This window comes from Callospermophilus lateralis, chromosome 15, assembly GCF_048772815.1.
Source record: "Callospermophilus lateralis isolate mCalLat2 chromosome 15, mCalLat2.hap1, whole genome shotgun sequence".
Classification (NCBI taxonomy): domain Eukaryota; kingdom Metazoa; phylum Chordata; class Mammalia; order Rodentia; family Sciuridae; genus Callospermophilus; species Callospermophilus lateralis.
This window is the reverse complement of record NC_135319.1, coordinates 16118665-16134826: the sequence shown is the minus strand read 5'-3', so window position 1 is coordinate 16134826 and position 16162 is coordinate 16118665. Positions and strand designations below refer to the sequence as shown.

The window sequence follows — 16162 nt, the reverse complement described above, 5'->3', positions numbered from 1 at the left end:
TATGGAAATCATTCAGGTGACTTATGATGTGGGTTTGGCCTGTATATTGGCTTAGCAGATGCAGAGGAGTGGTCAGATTCTGGGCATGTTTCAAATGCTTACTTGGAAAGAAGGAAGTCAGAAAATAAATAAATAAAATGCTGTATAACTTATATCAAATTCTAGAAAATGCAAAGAGATGTTTGGAGACAGCTAGAAAAGGTGAGGGGAGGGATTACAAAGAAGGATGAAAGACTCTTTTGATTTTGGTGATAGTCTCATGGGTATATTCATGTTAAAACTTATCAAATTGTACACCTTAAACATTTGCAATTTATTGTAGGTCAACTATATCTCAATAAAATTATAAAAATAAAGACATAATATTGTCTAATGGACTGGAGTTGGAATGTGAGAGAAAAGAGATCAAAGATGGTTTGTAAGTTTTGGGCTTTGAGCACCTGGATAATGGGAATTAAATTGTCATTCTTATTTCTGAGATAGGGAAGACTGAAAGGAGCAGATTTTGAGAGAAAAATGAGTTCAGTTTTCAACATGTTGTTAGAGATGCCTACTAGATACATTTTATAACATAATAAATACATGGTAGAAAAGAAATGAAGAATGACTCAGTTTCTCTCTATGATCCACTGGTTCTCCAGAAAGCACAGAAGTACACTGGACCAACGGGGACCTCTCATGGCCCCTGTAGACAAATGTTTGTGCACACCTGTTTTCCATTGTTTTCTTTATTTAACATTATGAACATGGTGGACTACATTCTTTTCTCTAAGTTTTAAAGATTCAGTTAATTTGGGGAAACAACTGATGGGTTCATTGTTGGAGGTTGATGAATAACTTTAGCAGAGACTATAGTAACAAGCCCTTGGTCACAGACAAATGAGAATGGCTCCACCAAGGATGGGAGCATTGCAGACACTCTTCCTTGGGCTGGCTAGCTTGTGCCTTTCCCCCCCTTAACTGTACATATCAGTAATTCAGCTATATTATGATTTAAATCAGATTTTGCTCCTCTTGTCAGAAAGTACAACATTTGCTTGTTAGTTGATGGGTTGTGATGAAAAGGAGTCTACTCCTTGGGTTTGAAACTTAGCTCCATTACTCACTGGATGTGTGACTGCCTCAATTTACTCTAAAATAAGGATTGGAATAGGACCTACTACTACTGTAAGGTACTATTGTTATGAAGATTAAATGAATTGATATGTATAAAACCTTCAGAATAACAACTGGACATAAAGAAAGTGTTCAAGAAATGTTAGCTAATAGCTTTCTTCTCTGACAATCGGTTTTGACAGTTGGTTCCCACTAAGTTGTGGACTTTTTCGGACCAGGACCAGATATCTTGTCTTTTGATTTTCATCCACTCCCACACCATGCTAGGGCTTTGTCCAGCGTCTGGCATGAATGGTAGAACAAAATGAAAGTTAAAAATATGCTGTTGAATTAAATGATTTCTTCCCTTATGGATAAAGATAAGAATCTCAAGATCTTAGCCCGAAGACTACTGTCCCTAGACTACTCTGCCCTCACTTGTCCCCGCCTTAAAAAAAGCAGGCCATAGTCTCCAGTTTACACCCTCACTCACAGTTCCATTCACTTTCCCACTTTCCCCTTTTCTAATCAGAGGGATCTTGGGGTAGGGCTTCAAGGAACCTCTAGGAGTTTGAAGGGGAGGGAGCTTGAAACCATAGACTAGCTGTCACAAGTCATGGGTGGGATTTGGTAGTTCAGAAAAGGAGGTACCAGACCAGGAATGGGGGATGGGAGTGATGGTGAAGTGGAGTAGGCTAGTTCAGGATGGACCAGAAATGAGACGTTGAGGAAAGCCAGAAAGGACCAGTTGGTGGAGTGGAGGGGGATGGGTGGGTGACAAATGGAATCTCGCGGAGGGTGGTTTGTGAGGGTACAGAAGCAAAGGCAGGTGATTGGACGAGAAAGAGAGTCCTAGTTGCCACGGCAGCAACTAGAGGAGAAGGTCTTCAGTTGAGGAGAAGGTCTCCACTAGAGAAGGACTGGGAGCTCCGGCTCCCTGCGTTCCCCAGTAGAGCCAGTGCATCGACCCCCATATATCCCTGCTGACGTGTCAACCAGGAAAGGCTGATGCCTTCCCGGGCGGCGGCCCTCCGCGCCTTGCTACCCACCGTCCCCTGAGCCCCGACGCCCGCCGCAGCCTACTCCACCGCGTCACAGGCTCCCCGAGGTGACCACAACATGGCTGCGGCGCCAGGGCTGCTCTTCTGGCTGTTCGTGCTCTGTCCCACCTGGCGAGTGCTGGGCCAACCGGACCCGAGCACCGGCCGGCGCTTCTGGAAGCACAAACTCTGTGCAGACGACGAATGCAGCAGTGAGTGCGCAGGTGGGCGGGCGGCCCAGGGTCTTCACAGTGGCTCTTCAGGGCTGCATTGGGCTCCAATCCCCCCAGTCCCCAGCCCCGCGGGCTGGGCTAGGGGGTCGCAGGACGACGGGGACGATGGGTGGGGCGCAGGAGTGACAAGAGCCTCGGGACCCTGCGTGTGTCCCCTCCTGCTCTGCCGGCGCTCTGGCCAGCCTGCTCCAGTTGTGGGGGGGCTTCGACTCCCACTTTTTGCCAGCGTTTTATTTTTCTCTACTGACTGAGGCAGGGGTTAGGAAACAGGATTCCCCAGGGACAGCTCTCAGTTTATTCCCTTCCAGGATTCGCCTAGGATCTCAGTGGGTGATGGGGTTGCGTGCTGCACGCGCCCGGGGCTCCACAGGCTGTAGCAGAGCGCTTTTCTACCCCTGCCACAGGGACCTGGGCCTGTGCGGTATCAGGGCAGATGCTCTCCAGGGCTCGGTGGCCCTAATCCCAGCGGCAGGTTGATGGTAGGGCTACTTGGGAAAGGCTCACTGGCCCCTTTGTCCTTTTGCTGCACTGGGGATTGGGCTGGTTTTGCCTTTTAACAGGGACTAGAGTTTAGGCTTGGGAAGAGCACCAAGTCCAGGCACGCAATGTGTTCCGAGGTCTCGGCCCTGACTCTGCTTCAATCCTGTCATTTCTGTGCATAGAAGCCTCCCTTCATATTTGAGGTAGGGTAGCAGGTGGGCCAGTAATCTTTTGGTTTTGAAAGAGGCCAAGGATCTGCACCGGCCACCTGGGAACTGCAGCCTCTTCTGTGCGCAGGAAGCAGACAGAATTGCTTCCCAGTCCTGGATTGAAGGTGGGTGGTGGGGAGGATGTAGCCATTCAGATTCAGATGAAGAGGTTCCTTGCAATAACAATAATAAATACTCCAAGATTTTTATAAGCCAATTCAGTTTTAGACTCAGTCGCTAGTGTTGTTGGAACCTCTTTCCTCTATATATTTACTGGCCCAGAATACTTCTTATGACCTCCCGCTTGGTTTCTAGTAACCTTGTAACTTGATGACCGTGTTGTCCATAAATTGTAAGCAGTACATATTTTAAAATATTCATACTAAAAAGGCCAAGAAGTTTACCATTGAGCTCTTTATGCCTAAATTGGTGTTACCAAAAACAAATTTTATAATTTGAATTGTTTGTTCCACTCCAATAAAGAAAAAAGATGTCTCCAATATATGTTAAGCAGTTCCTAGAGGTAACCCTAAGGCTGGAGTAAATAAACACTCAGAAAAGCAAAGCAGCTGCCATGATATTTCCTTTCAGTTTTGGGTGAACAAAATCAGGCTTCCAGCATGGTAGAATGTTTGCTATTCTTTGCTATCAAGCGCTATCCTACGAGGGCTACCTGGACTATCTCATCACTGATGCTTCCTCAGTACTAAGACATGGTGTTGGTAAGGTTCAGCGGGGTAACATAACTTGAGAAATGGCCTGTGTCCAAACAGATGTGACCAAACACAACAGGTGGGTCTGTGTTGTGTTGTAGGAAGTAGTGAGGTGTGTATGTCAGGTGTCCTTGTGTGCCTCCCAAATAAGTGCTCCAAAAAAAAAAAAAAAAGAACTAAATAGGTGCTCCATAATATGCATTGTGTTGTCACCTAATATATTACTGATTTGTAAATCCTCTATGACCTAAGGGGGAACAAGAGAAACACTGCAATTTCCACTTGTGATGAGAATTCCCCACCTTAAAGTTGGCCTCTTAATTATATATGAATTAGGATGCTGACAGTTTTGAAAATAGTCCTATTTTAGCTTCAAAGAAACAAGTTACCCTCTCCAAATCTGTGTTTGTTCCTCAGACATATATTTTTATAAAACACACATTCTTGTGTATTTTACTGCTAATTGGCTTTTAGAAAAAGTGTTATTTCCATTTCTTCTTTGTGCTTTTTACATACATCTATTGTCCATTTCATCTTAAATCAGAAACTGTGTATTTGGTCAACCAAAAGACAAATGTTGCTTCTACCAGTTTCTAGATCAATTGTGATTCTAGTCCTGCATTTTAAGCATGAAGGTATTACCTGACCTTTTCTCATGGTTAAACTTGTTCCTTGTCAGATAGGATACCCACTTTTGATTTTGTTTATTGAAAAAAATACGAATGAGGATGTTTTGAAACAATCTTAATGTTGGATATAGTCAACAATATTTGCTCAGAGAAAATACATTTCCTGGTAATTTACCCAGATCCTGAACACAGAGACAGCAACTCTGCTGCAAATGAAATTGACAGTGTTTACGGCTGCATGGTAGCACTTGCAGCCACTTAAAGGTAATGTCTTTTAGCGGTTAGTTCAAGTTAATTAACCCCTTGGGGGTTCCTGGATATTCTTCCCTCTTCCCTCCCTATTACCTCTGCATGAAGCCATACTTAAGCCTGTCCTGTCTACACTTGGATTTACATATTTGCAAAATGAAGCTTTTTATGATTATGAAACAGAAAAAATTGAGGCCTGAAAGAACCAAGAGTTTCACTGAAACCAGCCATGGTTGGTGGTGGCCACATGGCTTTTTATTTCTCAGCACAGAGAAAAATAGAGAAGCTTCCTTTTCCCCTGTCTAATTGCAGGGAATATTGTATTTTATAGCAATAAAATCTCTAAGAATTTTAGATACTTTGAGCAGGTGAATTAAAAGTGATTCCAGAGAGTACTGGAAAAACTTGATTTTTGTTCATAGTGGGATTCATATTTCCTGATGGGTCAATGTCGATTGTGAATAATCAAGTTCTAATGTTTGTTTTTCTTTTTTCAATGTTCATATACAGTGTTAATGTACCGAGGTGAAGTTCCTGAAGATTTCAGAGGCCCAGATTGTTGTTTTGTGAATTTAAAAAAAGGTGACCCTGTATATGTCTACTATAAACTGGCAGAGGTATCACCAGAACTTTGGGCCAGAAGTGTAAGTAAAAGTTTGACAGGTTTTATATTCTTACTTTTGATGGGTTTTTTCAGCAGTGTAGATTTAAATGACTGATTTCTTGGGGTCTTTGTAGAGTTAACCTGACCTCTCTGCCAGGCCCTGTGCTCCTAACATGCCTTAGGCCTGGCACAGCATAGAAAGTCAGTAGACTTTCTGAAACAGAACTGAACTGGTTGTGGTTGCTACCCCTCACATCAAGTTCCAGAAGGCTCTACACAGCATAAAGGTTGTCATGGTGAAAACCTGACAATTCTTAGCTTTGCTGCTTCAAAAGGGAAGGATTCATGGACATTAGAGTTAATCCTGTAAATTAAGTCTGAGACAGTAACTCAGGCATGCATATTTAAAGTTGATTTTTTGTGTATTTTACCTAATCATTTGTGCTGTTTTTACTCTAAAAAAGCAGAATATTATGTTCATTATGTGCTTTTTTTTTTCTTTTTTGCGACTTCTTGGTCATCCATTTCCTGCTTTTCCTATAATCTATGCCTGAAGGTTCCCCCAGGGGTTCTACTTCTAGCCAGTTGTATGGATCTTCTGATGAAAGACATGACATTGCTTATATCAAGCTTTGATATTTTAAATGGGGAGATTCACTAGGAGTGACCTTATTGAGAGACTTATGAGTATTGTCCTTTTCATTTAAAAAAAATGTGATATGTGGATTGTTTACTTAAAATAGTAGCAAGGGTCTTTGATGACTGTAGGAATGTTCCAGTTTAGAGACATTCCGGGTTGCATCCCTGAAAGTCCTCACCCTAAATAAAATACCACACAGGAGAAAATAAGACAGAAAATAAGAGTAATCCCTATGGGAAAACTAGTTTCATTTTGTTGCCATTTCTGATTCTTAGGGAATGATCTTGAAACTTGGTGCCTTTAGGTACAAACTTTATATTTAGACAGAGTCCCAGTTGCAGTACTCCATATAAAGAACCATCTATTGTTTCTTTCATACCAAATAGGATTCATAATCTTTAAACTTGGAACTGTTTTTCCATGTACCTAAGTGGCATTTTTCATACAGTAGTCGTCTTTCTCCCCTTCTTTGAGCTTTTGGATAAATGGGCTTGATTTACATTTTCTCCTGTCACATTGTAGCCTGTTAACTATGTTCATCCCTAGGACTCTTGCCATTCTGGGTGGCAGCACTCATCCTGTCTTCCTGAGGAGCCCTGCTTTCAGCACTTGACCAGAAAGGATCTTTGCCGACTGATGAGTGTTTGGGTGGCACTTTGTTTGCATTGCTCCTGTGGCATTCATTTGTCTTCTTTGCCTTCAGTCAGGTTGTGTTTTATCTTAGCTCCCTATAAAGTGAAAAACTCAGTTAGGAAAGGACCCCTGTCTAATTCATCTTCCTTTTGAATATTTCCTTTCAGGGCAGTGGCACTTAAGTACATTTGTTCTGATAGTAGCTTATGCACAATTTGTTCTCTTGTGGCAGTTCTTTGCTCCCCACCCACAAATCAAATCAGCAGCACCTTGGCAGGGATGATGTATGGAAGCAAAATTAGGTATAAAAATTATTTCCAGTCATGAGCCTCTGTGATTCTGCATCATTTTTTTTTTCATATCACAAGAAATGGGATGCCACCCAGTGTGTAATTATGGAGCTTTATATAATCTATGGTCTCAATTGACACAGATTAAGAAGAGATAAATGTGTTTCCTTTCTCCATACATCTGTTTTTTTTTTCCTTTTCCAAATTTAACCTTAATAGAATTTTCATCAGAAGGGAAAAGTGTATTTCCCCTCAGACTTGCCTCTCATGTCATGAATGTTATACTTAGGAAATTAAAAACTCTTTAGTTTTCAAAATGATTCTCCTTTTGAGTTTTTAGTTTTCATTCTTTAATGTTGTTGGTTTTCTAGAGTCTCAGACTTTATCTGCCAGTGATGAAGCTTTTAATTGGTCCGTCTTATCTAATCTTCATGGCAGTATTCTACCACTAATACTGGCTCTCAGATGGTTTCTAGATATTAACAAGAACATTCATGAATGGGGATATTTTAGAGTTAGTGATGAGATGCCTTTTTTAATTTTCTTTTTTGGGCGTTTGATTTACCTATCAGTTTCCTTTAATTATTGGCAAGAATCTTCTGTTCCTTTTAGTCAGTAGTTAGTAATAAGAGTGTCTTTCTCAAGGGGAACTTTATATACCTTTTGTACACTTTATGTAACTTCATATAATTTAGCTGTTGGTGCTGAAAATAAATGGGGTTCTTTTCTGCAGAGGATTTATTTTGGGTGAAACTGAAGCTTGATATGTGGTTTAGTATGCATTATATTGTAATTTTATTTTCTCCCCAAGTACTTGTAAAAGTAGATTTGGAAAAAGCTAGGAAAGCATATACTATCAATACATTTGCTATAGTGGTAATACATTTTAGAGATTTTATATTGTTTTTACTTATTAATTTTCATGACTGTTGTGTATTGGTTAAGAAAGACATAAATATTGGTTTATGAGCAATGCTACAAAATGTACAGGTAAATTCTTGCTAGAGGCTATTTGGAATTGCATTTATAACCAGCTTTGATTTATATAGTTTTAACCACATAATATACAATAATCTCCTATGCAGATCTTTTATTTACTTCAGAAGTCTTTACTTTATATGCTCTGTGTTGAGAATTATGCAAAATGTAAAAAAGAAAACTTCAGTGGTTGGAAATGTTGTTTTAACAGCTCTGTACTTAATTTTTATTTGGAATAATAATCTCAGTGTAATTGTTATAGCAACTTTCTTTCTTGGTTATACCATATACCTATCTATTATGTGTATATTTTCTGCCACTTCTGAGAATCTCTTATTTATATTCCTTGTACAGAATTTATTTTATATTTGTCTCTTTTGCACTATAGGTTGTCCATATTTTGGCCATATTTGGCCATATTTTTGGACATTTTCCAAAAGATTTCATCAAGGTAGTTCATGAATATACTAAAAAAGAGCTACAAATTCTAACAAATGTAAGTTATGGATTTCTTTTTTGTTCTCAATTGTAAACTGGCTTATAAATCCATCCATTATATTCAGTTAACTGCTTCTGAAAGTTTTATAATGTGTTTATAACATTTGTGTATCAGATTTTCATTTGAAATCAGACTATCTATAAAAAAAAGTTTGAAAGGCATTCAAGGGTGATTATATTATAATCTGAGAGTTTTCTAATATATTGAAACAGATATTTTTATAGAAGGCTGTTTACTCAACTATAGGGCTTTTCTCTTCTGTTTTATATGTGAAAAATAAATAATTTAATATATTTGTACTTGGCTATTAAATTTAAGAGGTAAATAATTTTATTTTACAGGCAAAAGGAGGTATTCCAACTTGAAAACTACTCATTGGATAGTTATTAGACATTTTAAGTATATTTAGGTTAAATTAATAAACTCTAACTTTTATACTAGGCTAGAAATACGTACTTACAAAGGTTTTCTTATTCTTAGTCATATATGGGATCATAGTCATGTTATAGATTTGGAAAAGGGGACCTGAGCGTTTCAGATGATGTTCAGTCTCAGATCTTTTAAGGCCCCAACTGCTTCCTTTATACAGCATTCCTGTATTGTGCTCTGACTTAAATTGATTTTGTGACTGAAAGGATTTCGTGTTCTAGAATTCTCACTTCAGCTGATCATTTTCTAGAGTTTTAAATTGTGTAGTAATTATGCCCACCAACATTGAAACATCTTTGGGCAGCTCTTTGTAGTGGCTGTAGAATATGCAAGCTGCTAGGCTAGGATAGTTTTTAGATTAGATGGGGTGAATGGATAAAGTTATCCTGTTTGTTGTTGCTGTTCCTAAAATTTCTTCATAATCTCAGGGGCCATAAAATCACTTCTGTTGCTTGTTGGACTTCATTGTTGGTAAAGAGAGTTAGTTCTTGGGATTTAAGCTGTGACAGCAGTTCACTGATTACAGAGAACTCGTTTGTTTTGAACTCTGCCTTCTCATTATGTTTCCCATTACATGCATCCCTCATGGCTTAGAAATGCATGTGATGGGGAGAGGAAATCACTCATCCCTACTACATTGAACTGCCTCCCCCACCCCCAGAACCCCCACAGAATATTATGAAGATTTAATTAGGAGATGGAAATTTTTTAAAAAATTTTCATTCATACTATGGCTCCTTTTATATGTCAATTTGCTTACTAGTGGCAAGAAGGAAGACTAGATAAATATATAGATAGTCCTGAGAGAGGTCTTAGTGACTGTAAAATCCTGATGAAGAGGAAGGTGTATAACTTGTTTAATTTTGTTTTCAGTTTGTTCTTGTGGTAATAATAATGTGAGGAGCCTCCTTAATATCATTCTTTATTCCATCAAATGTACTTGTATCTCAGTAAGATACTTTAAAACTGATTCATCTTTCTCAGTGCTGCAGGATCTTCCAGCTTCTCCTGAGCAAATGATTAAGAATTAAATTCCTGAAACATAGGTGTAGATATTAAGAGCTGGAGGATCCTATAAGTGATACCTTGCCTTTCCCTACTTATGCTCAGAGCAAATTGAGAGAGACCCAAGAGTCAGGCTGTTGGAGACCATATTGTCACCATTTTAACTCATTATGCTTTTTAAAGAATATGACCCATGTTAAAAAAAGAAAGAAAGAAAGAAAGAAAGAAAGAAAGAAAAGACTTTCTAACACTGTAGTCTAGAAAAAGACAGATTTACTCAGCCATAGAAGGAGTTAGCCAATGGGGGTTGGAGGAGGGTAATCTGGTTGACCCCAAAGATTCTTTAGAACCAATCCTGAATTTGGGAGCGTGGATGAGTTTGCTTTTGTGACACTTTGTTATTGACACACTAATGTTTTCCTTTTCCTTACAGGAGACAGATTTTGTCTGTTTTGATGGTGGAAGAGATGATTTTGATAATTATAATGTAGAAGAACTTCCAGGATTTTTGGAATTGTATGATTCTGCAAATGAAGATTCTGAGAAAGCTATAGAAAAAGTGGAACAATTTCCTGAAGTCTCCCAGGACATTGAACCTGAACCTAAACCAGTAGTAGCAAACTCAGAGCAAATTGAAAGTGCATTCTCAGAAAATACTATGGATCTTGAGGAACAATTTTTGGCTCAGAAGAACCATCCTCATGCAGATAGTCAAACAGATAATGCTCAGGGTGAACAAACTTCATTTGAACCCTTTGAAGAAATACTACAAGATGAATTGATAGTGCCAGAAAGTGAAAACAACAAAACCAGCAACAGTTCTCAGGTCTCAAACGAACAGAAGACTGATGCTTATACACTTTTGAAAAAAGAAATGACATTAGACTTGAAAACCAAATTTGGCTCTACTGCTGATGCACTTGTGTCTGATGATGAGACGACCAGACTGGTGACTTCATTAGAAGATGATTTTGATGATGAGGAATTGGATGCTGATTATTATGCATTTGATAAGGAAGAAGAGGAGAATGAGGAAAGCTTTGGGGAGCTCCCGTTACTAACCTTTATAAGTGAAGAAGACATGAAATTCCCAGTGGAGTTTGGAGTGGAGAAATATTCAATAGGTGAAGAGCAGAATTCAAATGAAGAAGATAAGGTTGAGGTAACTCTGCCCCCAGGCATCAAGGATGATGATAAAAATATACTGACAACCTTGGAGGATACTTTATTTATTGGCACAGGTGGTGACGAGAAAACAGATATGATAGATTTGGGGAATTCTTATTCAGAAGAAGAAAAAGAAGATGAGGAAGCTTTAGTTCCAGATAGAAAACAGAAGAAACCAAAAGCAGCAACAGATTATATTTATCCTGAAAGTACAAAATATGGTCTTTTTGTGGAAACCTCTAAGACAGATAATGATGAAGAGCCAAAAGTGGACATCGAACTTCATATTAAAGGAAAAGAGACAGATGTTCAGGAGCCTAAGAAGCACCTGATGCAAGATGTTTCAGAATTAGAGGATGAGAAGATAGAAGGGATGATTGCATATACTTCTCCCCAAAGCAATAAGCTCAGCTCATTGCCAGCTGTTGAAAAGGGCAAGGACACATTAAAATCAGCCTTTGAAAACAAAGAGAATGACCTAAAAGAAGCAGTTATCCATATCTCAAAAGACTCAAAAGAAGTGAATGAAGAACTCTCTTCACCTGGAGAGAAGATTTTGGAAGATAGCTTAGAGAATAAATCTCTACATAAAGCTGTAGGGAGTCTGATGACCCAAGAACAGAGTAAACCACCAGAATCCTTGGGTATTGCAACATTCCTGGGAGATAATCAAAATGATGCATCCAAAGATGGAATGGAGGAGCCAGGTTCAGTAAATACACCAACCCTGCACATAGACTCAATAGAGCATCAACCTCAGGAAATTAAAGAGGGACTAGTTCTGAAAACTGAAAATCAATCTGGATTCTCCTCTCCAGATGGAATTGGTTTGTTAAGAGAACCGGAAGAAGAGGTCCCCAGTCCCAGAAAAAATCTTTCTTGGCAACAAGAAAGAGATGTGATTATTACAGTTAGTCATGTAAATGAGAAGATAGGGCTTTCCAAGGATGAGGGTAAAGAGCAGTCCTCGGCTGAAGAATTGATTCAGCATAAGGCAACACAGGGGACACAGGAAATTAAAAAAACAGAGCAAACTGACGAGGTAGAAGTACCGGGTCTCCATACCAAAAGGCCAGCAGCAGTAGAGGAGGATTATTATCCCCCTGAAGAGCTACTGAAAGATGAAAATGCTGTAAGTGCAAAACAGTCAAAAGAAAGACATTCTGGGATTCAGAATGTTAACCAGCACGTTCTTGAGAAAGCAATTTTAGAGACTATCAATCCTGATCCAGAAACCAAAGAAAACAAACAAGAAATGAGTATAATTTGGGAGATTTTTAAGAAAAGTGAAACCACAGCCAAAAGGGTAGACATGATGGACAAGAAACGAGATGATATGGAAATGGGAAAGGAGGAAAGTCCTCTGGCAGATGAGGAAGCCCAGGGACTCTTTGATGGAAGTGATGAGGAAAACACTAAGACTTCAGGGATAAGTGAAGTATTTCAGGATAAAGATTCTGACGATCTTGAAAAAGACAACCCTAAGGAACATCTGAACACTTCAGGGTCTACAGAAAAGGCTACTGGAAAAGAAATCTCAAAAGAGGACCTTGAGGACATAGGGCATATCACGGATGCAGAAAGCCAGGTTCCTGCTTCTGCAGACCTTGAAGATGATATACTCCCACAGAGTCCACATATAGCCCTAAAGCCAGAGCTTAGCGATCAGGAGGAAGACTTGCCCATAATCCGCAGCTTCTTTACAGAACAAAAGTCCTTGCAACGCTTCCTGAAGTACTTTGATGTCCAAGAACTGGAAGCCATGTTGCAGGAAATGTCATTAAAGCTGAAGTTGGCACAGCAGGAGAGCCTGCCCTATAACGTGGAAAAAGTTCTAGATAAGGTCTTCCGTGCCTCTGAGTCACACATTTTGAGCGTAGCAGAGCAAATGCTTGATAATCGTGTGAATGATATTAGAGACATAGGAATAAAGGAAAGTAACATATTTGAAGAGGCTGCCGTGCTTGATGATATCCAATACTTGATCTATTTTGTGAGGTACAAGCACTCCACAGTGGAGGAGACTGCTCCATTGATAACAGCGCCTCCTCTAGAGGAAATCTGGGCTAAAGCTGAAGGTAAATTCCTGCCTGCGGCTTGAGCTGGAGAAAAGGAGTTGTTCCATCCAGGTGTTTTTGTGTATTATTGTAAAGTTCTATTCAGTTTCCATGTGCCTAAAGGAGAAAGAAGGCTGACTCAGGAGCCCCATATGTTCCTTTATTCATTCTTTTGGCCTAGAGCATGAAAGTACATTCCTTATTCTTTTTTTCCTTTAGGACAGTTGGGATTGGTTAGCATGTTCAAAGAGAAATTTTATAAAAAGCTAAAGAGAAAGATATAAATGAGAAACTAATGCACAAAAGTAGACCTGTTAACAGTACAGATTTTATGTTAAAATTATAAAAGGGCTTTATTAAACATAATTTCTTAATCATAAAATATCTGTACTAGATCATGTGGGTGTGGAGTGACTAGCATAACATTTTTTGTTTTTTTAGAATTTAATCTCTTTTTATGTGGTGCTGAGGATCGAACCCAGTGCCTCACCTGCACTAGGCAAGTGCTCTGTCACTCAATCCTAGCCCTAGAATAACTTTTAATGGATAGCTTGCCTGAATTTCCCTCCCCAGCATTTATCTTTTGTGGATACCATGCTATTTCCAGTCTCTTGGGGGAGAGGTCACTTATTCTGGTTTTACTCCACTGGGTTCTAAGGTCCTTGCATTCATATTAATCAAGGATGGAACCAGGATGACAAGCCTTATAATGTAGTGCTTGACACATAGAAGCCTTTCAATTAAATATTCGTCAAACTGACAATGAGCCAATATCCTGATAAAAGCTTTCTGTTTCCTGGTTTCATATTTGATCATCTCTATCCATTGTTTTCAAAATGAAATATTTCAACTGAGAGTATATGATAAGAATTCCAGAAGGACATAAAGCCATTGGAAAATTTACATCCCAAGAATGCTAATTTTACCTGATAATTTGGGGAAGAAAACAGTTGTACATTTAATCAAAGCAGATATATTTTGGATAAGAATGCAAAGTACAAGTGAATGTTCAGGGTAGAATATGTAAAGAGATAATCTTTGCTCTGGATCTTATTGGTCTATGTCCTGAGCTCAGGAAGGAGATAGGTTCACCATTTGGCTCCTAGGTTACTTTGAACATATTTGAAAGGCACATTAGCAAGCTAGACTTACGGAATTCCCTTCTCTATACTGGCTCGGTGAGACCAGCACACTTGTAGATGAAAGAGTTCCTGTTATTTCTGAGCAGAATAGACATTTCACATTTTTGTTCTGCACCAGAATTCTCTTCTGCACATTTATTCATGTGGGTGTATGTTGGTTTGCCAAGGGAAGGTAAGTTATTGAAGCCTCTATCATAAATGTATTTGTTTATGAAATACTTTGAATTAAAGGCTTCTTTATAAATTTGACTGTATAGTTCAGTCATCCTTTAAATGGGATGAAAACAATTAACCTTCCCGTATCCTTGCCCAGTGTTCTCATGGGCGCATGCCAGGACATGGAGGGCAGTGTTGAGGTATCTGGAGCTGTGTGCTGAGGGAGAGTGCTGATCATTGGGCTTAAGTGGGGGTAGATAGTGTCATCCATCTGGCTCAATGCATTCTTCTCCCCTGTAGAGATGCAGCCACCCCACGAAGATGATTTTCCTAAAGAGAACACAAATCATCTTAATAGAAATCTTCATGAAGAGCCTCGCCTCCTGAGTCATCATTTAAATTTGAACCATCCTGAAGAGCCCAGCCTCTTGGGTCAACCTGTGACTGAGGACATGGGTGTCTTAGAAGTATCTCAGATCCCAAATACTGAGAAAGCAGACCCAGGTAAAGCTTGCCAATTTTTCTCTACAAAGTAGAGGCATTATCATAATGAAGGCTTTCAAGGATATTTGTTGCCAAAGGTACAAAATAGAGCAGAGAGTGATATAGGTACATGTGAGTTCAAAAAAAAAATCTCTTAAGTGAGAGAAAATCAAGAATAAAGATGACTAGAAATAAAAAATAGGCCAGAGACTGTAACTCACCTAAAAGCAAATGTTTAGCTATGACTAGCTTGTGTAAACCATTTACAACTAAAATATTATTCTTCAAAGGCCTTATGCTCTAAAACTGTAATTTTCAACCAGACCAACAGCACCAGAAACTCTGGGGGTGGGACCCACAATCTGTCTTTACCAGGCCTTCCAGGAAAGTCTGGCCTGGTACAAGTTAGCTTGAGAATCACTGTTCATAGTCTCATAAATGCTGTGTTTTTTCCCTTTTCTTCTAAATGGAATGTAATATAGCTCAAGTCCTGTTTTGACTTGCTTCCTGGACATGGTAATTAAACTTTTTCAAATGCAGTCAATCATCCAGATCTTTATACTATATACTTACAGGAAACAGTACAGAACTGCAATCCATTTTAGTCTGACACTTATGAATACTTCATCATAGTACACAGTATCCAGTGGGAGATGAGAAACAATTTTTCAAAAAAATCCCCAATAATGGCATCAACAGCATTCTACTTTTGTGTTGTTCACTCTCATTTTATCAGTAAATTAGATGATGACTAATTGTTTTATTTTATCCATCCAGTATGGTGCTATGAAGCCATAATTACTGTATTTTGTGTTTTTAAAGGTTCTGGTCTGTAAGCATAGCTATAGCATTATCCTGCACCAGTGCAGGGCTTAGCAGCACTGATCCTGACCCCGCCACCATCTGCACACACAGAGTGTAGGAGAACTCATAGCAGGGGGGGGGATTCAGTTAATTTGAGAAGGAATAACATATCAATTCTCCCATTTTCCAGAAGACATTGCATCCATATATGAACACTACTGACTTATGAACTGTGTTTAACTCCATAAGGTTCTGAAAATGAATCACACACCATTAAGATTTGTTATTTTCATGCTCCAAAACTTTCAAGATTAGGGAAAACTTGGATTACAAAATTAAGCATGAATTATTTCCCTGGCCTTTTAGGTTCCACCACAAAATGATGTCAATCACCTTTATAGGTAAAATCTTCCCAAATGTCATTTAATGTGTCTCAGATGCTGAGATGCTGAGCCAATGGGCAGACTTCACCAGCAGTCAAATTCATAGACCAATAGTGAATGGAGGGCCTGGGGTTGTAGCTCAGTGGTAGAGTGTTTGTCTAATATGTGAGGCACTGGGATTGATTCTCAGCACTGCATACAAATAAATAAAATAAAGGTCCATCAAAAACTAAAAAAAAAAATT

The 16162-nt window shown here is 39.1% G+C and overlaps 1 protein-coding gene and 1 pseudogene across 1 annotated transcript in view; both read left to right on the top strand.

Moving 5' to 3' along the window:
* The window catches only part of LOC143381516 (leucine-rich repeats and immunoglobulin-like domains protein 1), a 52605-nt pseudogene extending 50398 nt beyond the window's left edge, over positions 1–2207 (top strand).
* A 7-nt stretch (positions 2208–2214) lies between these two features.
* The window catches only part of LOC143381514 (transport and Golgi organization protein 1 homolog), a 37603-nt gene continuing 23655 nt past the window's right edge, over positions 2215–16162 (top strand). The window contains exons 1-5 of the mRNA XM_077105508.1: positions 2215–2347; positions 5159–5292; positions 8182–8289; positions 10160–12971; positions 14549–14752. Of these exons, the coding sequence (XP_076961623.1) occupies positions 2215–2347; positions 5159–5292; positions 8182–8289; positions 10160–12971; positions 14549–14752 (3391 nt within the window). The remainder of the gene's footprint in view (positions 2348–5158; positions 5293–8181; positions 8290–10159; positions 12972–14548; positions 14753–16162) is intronic.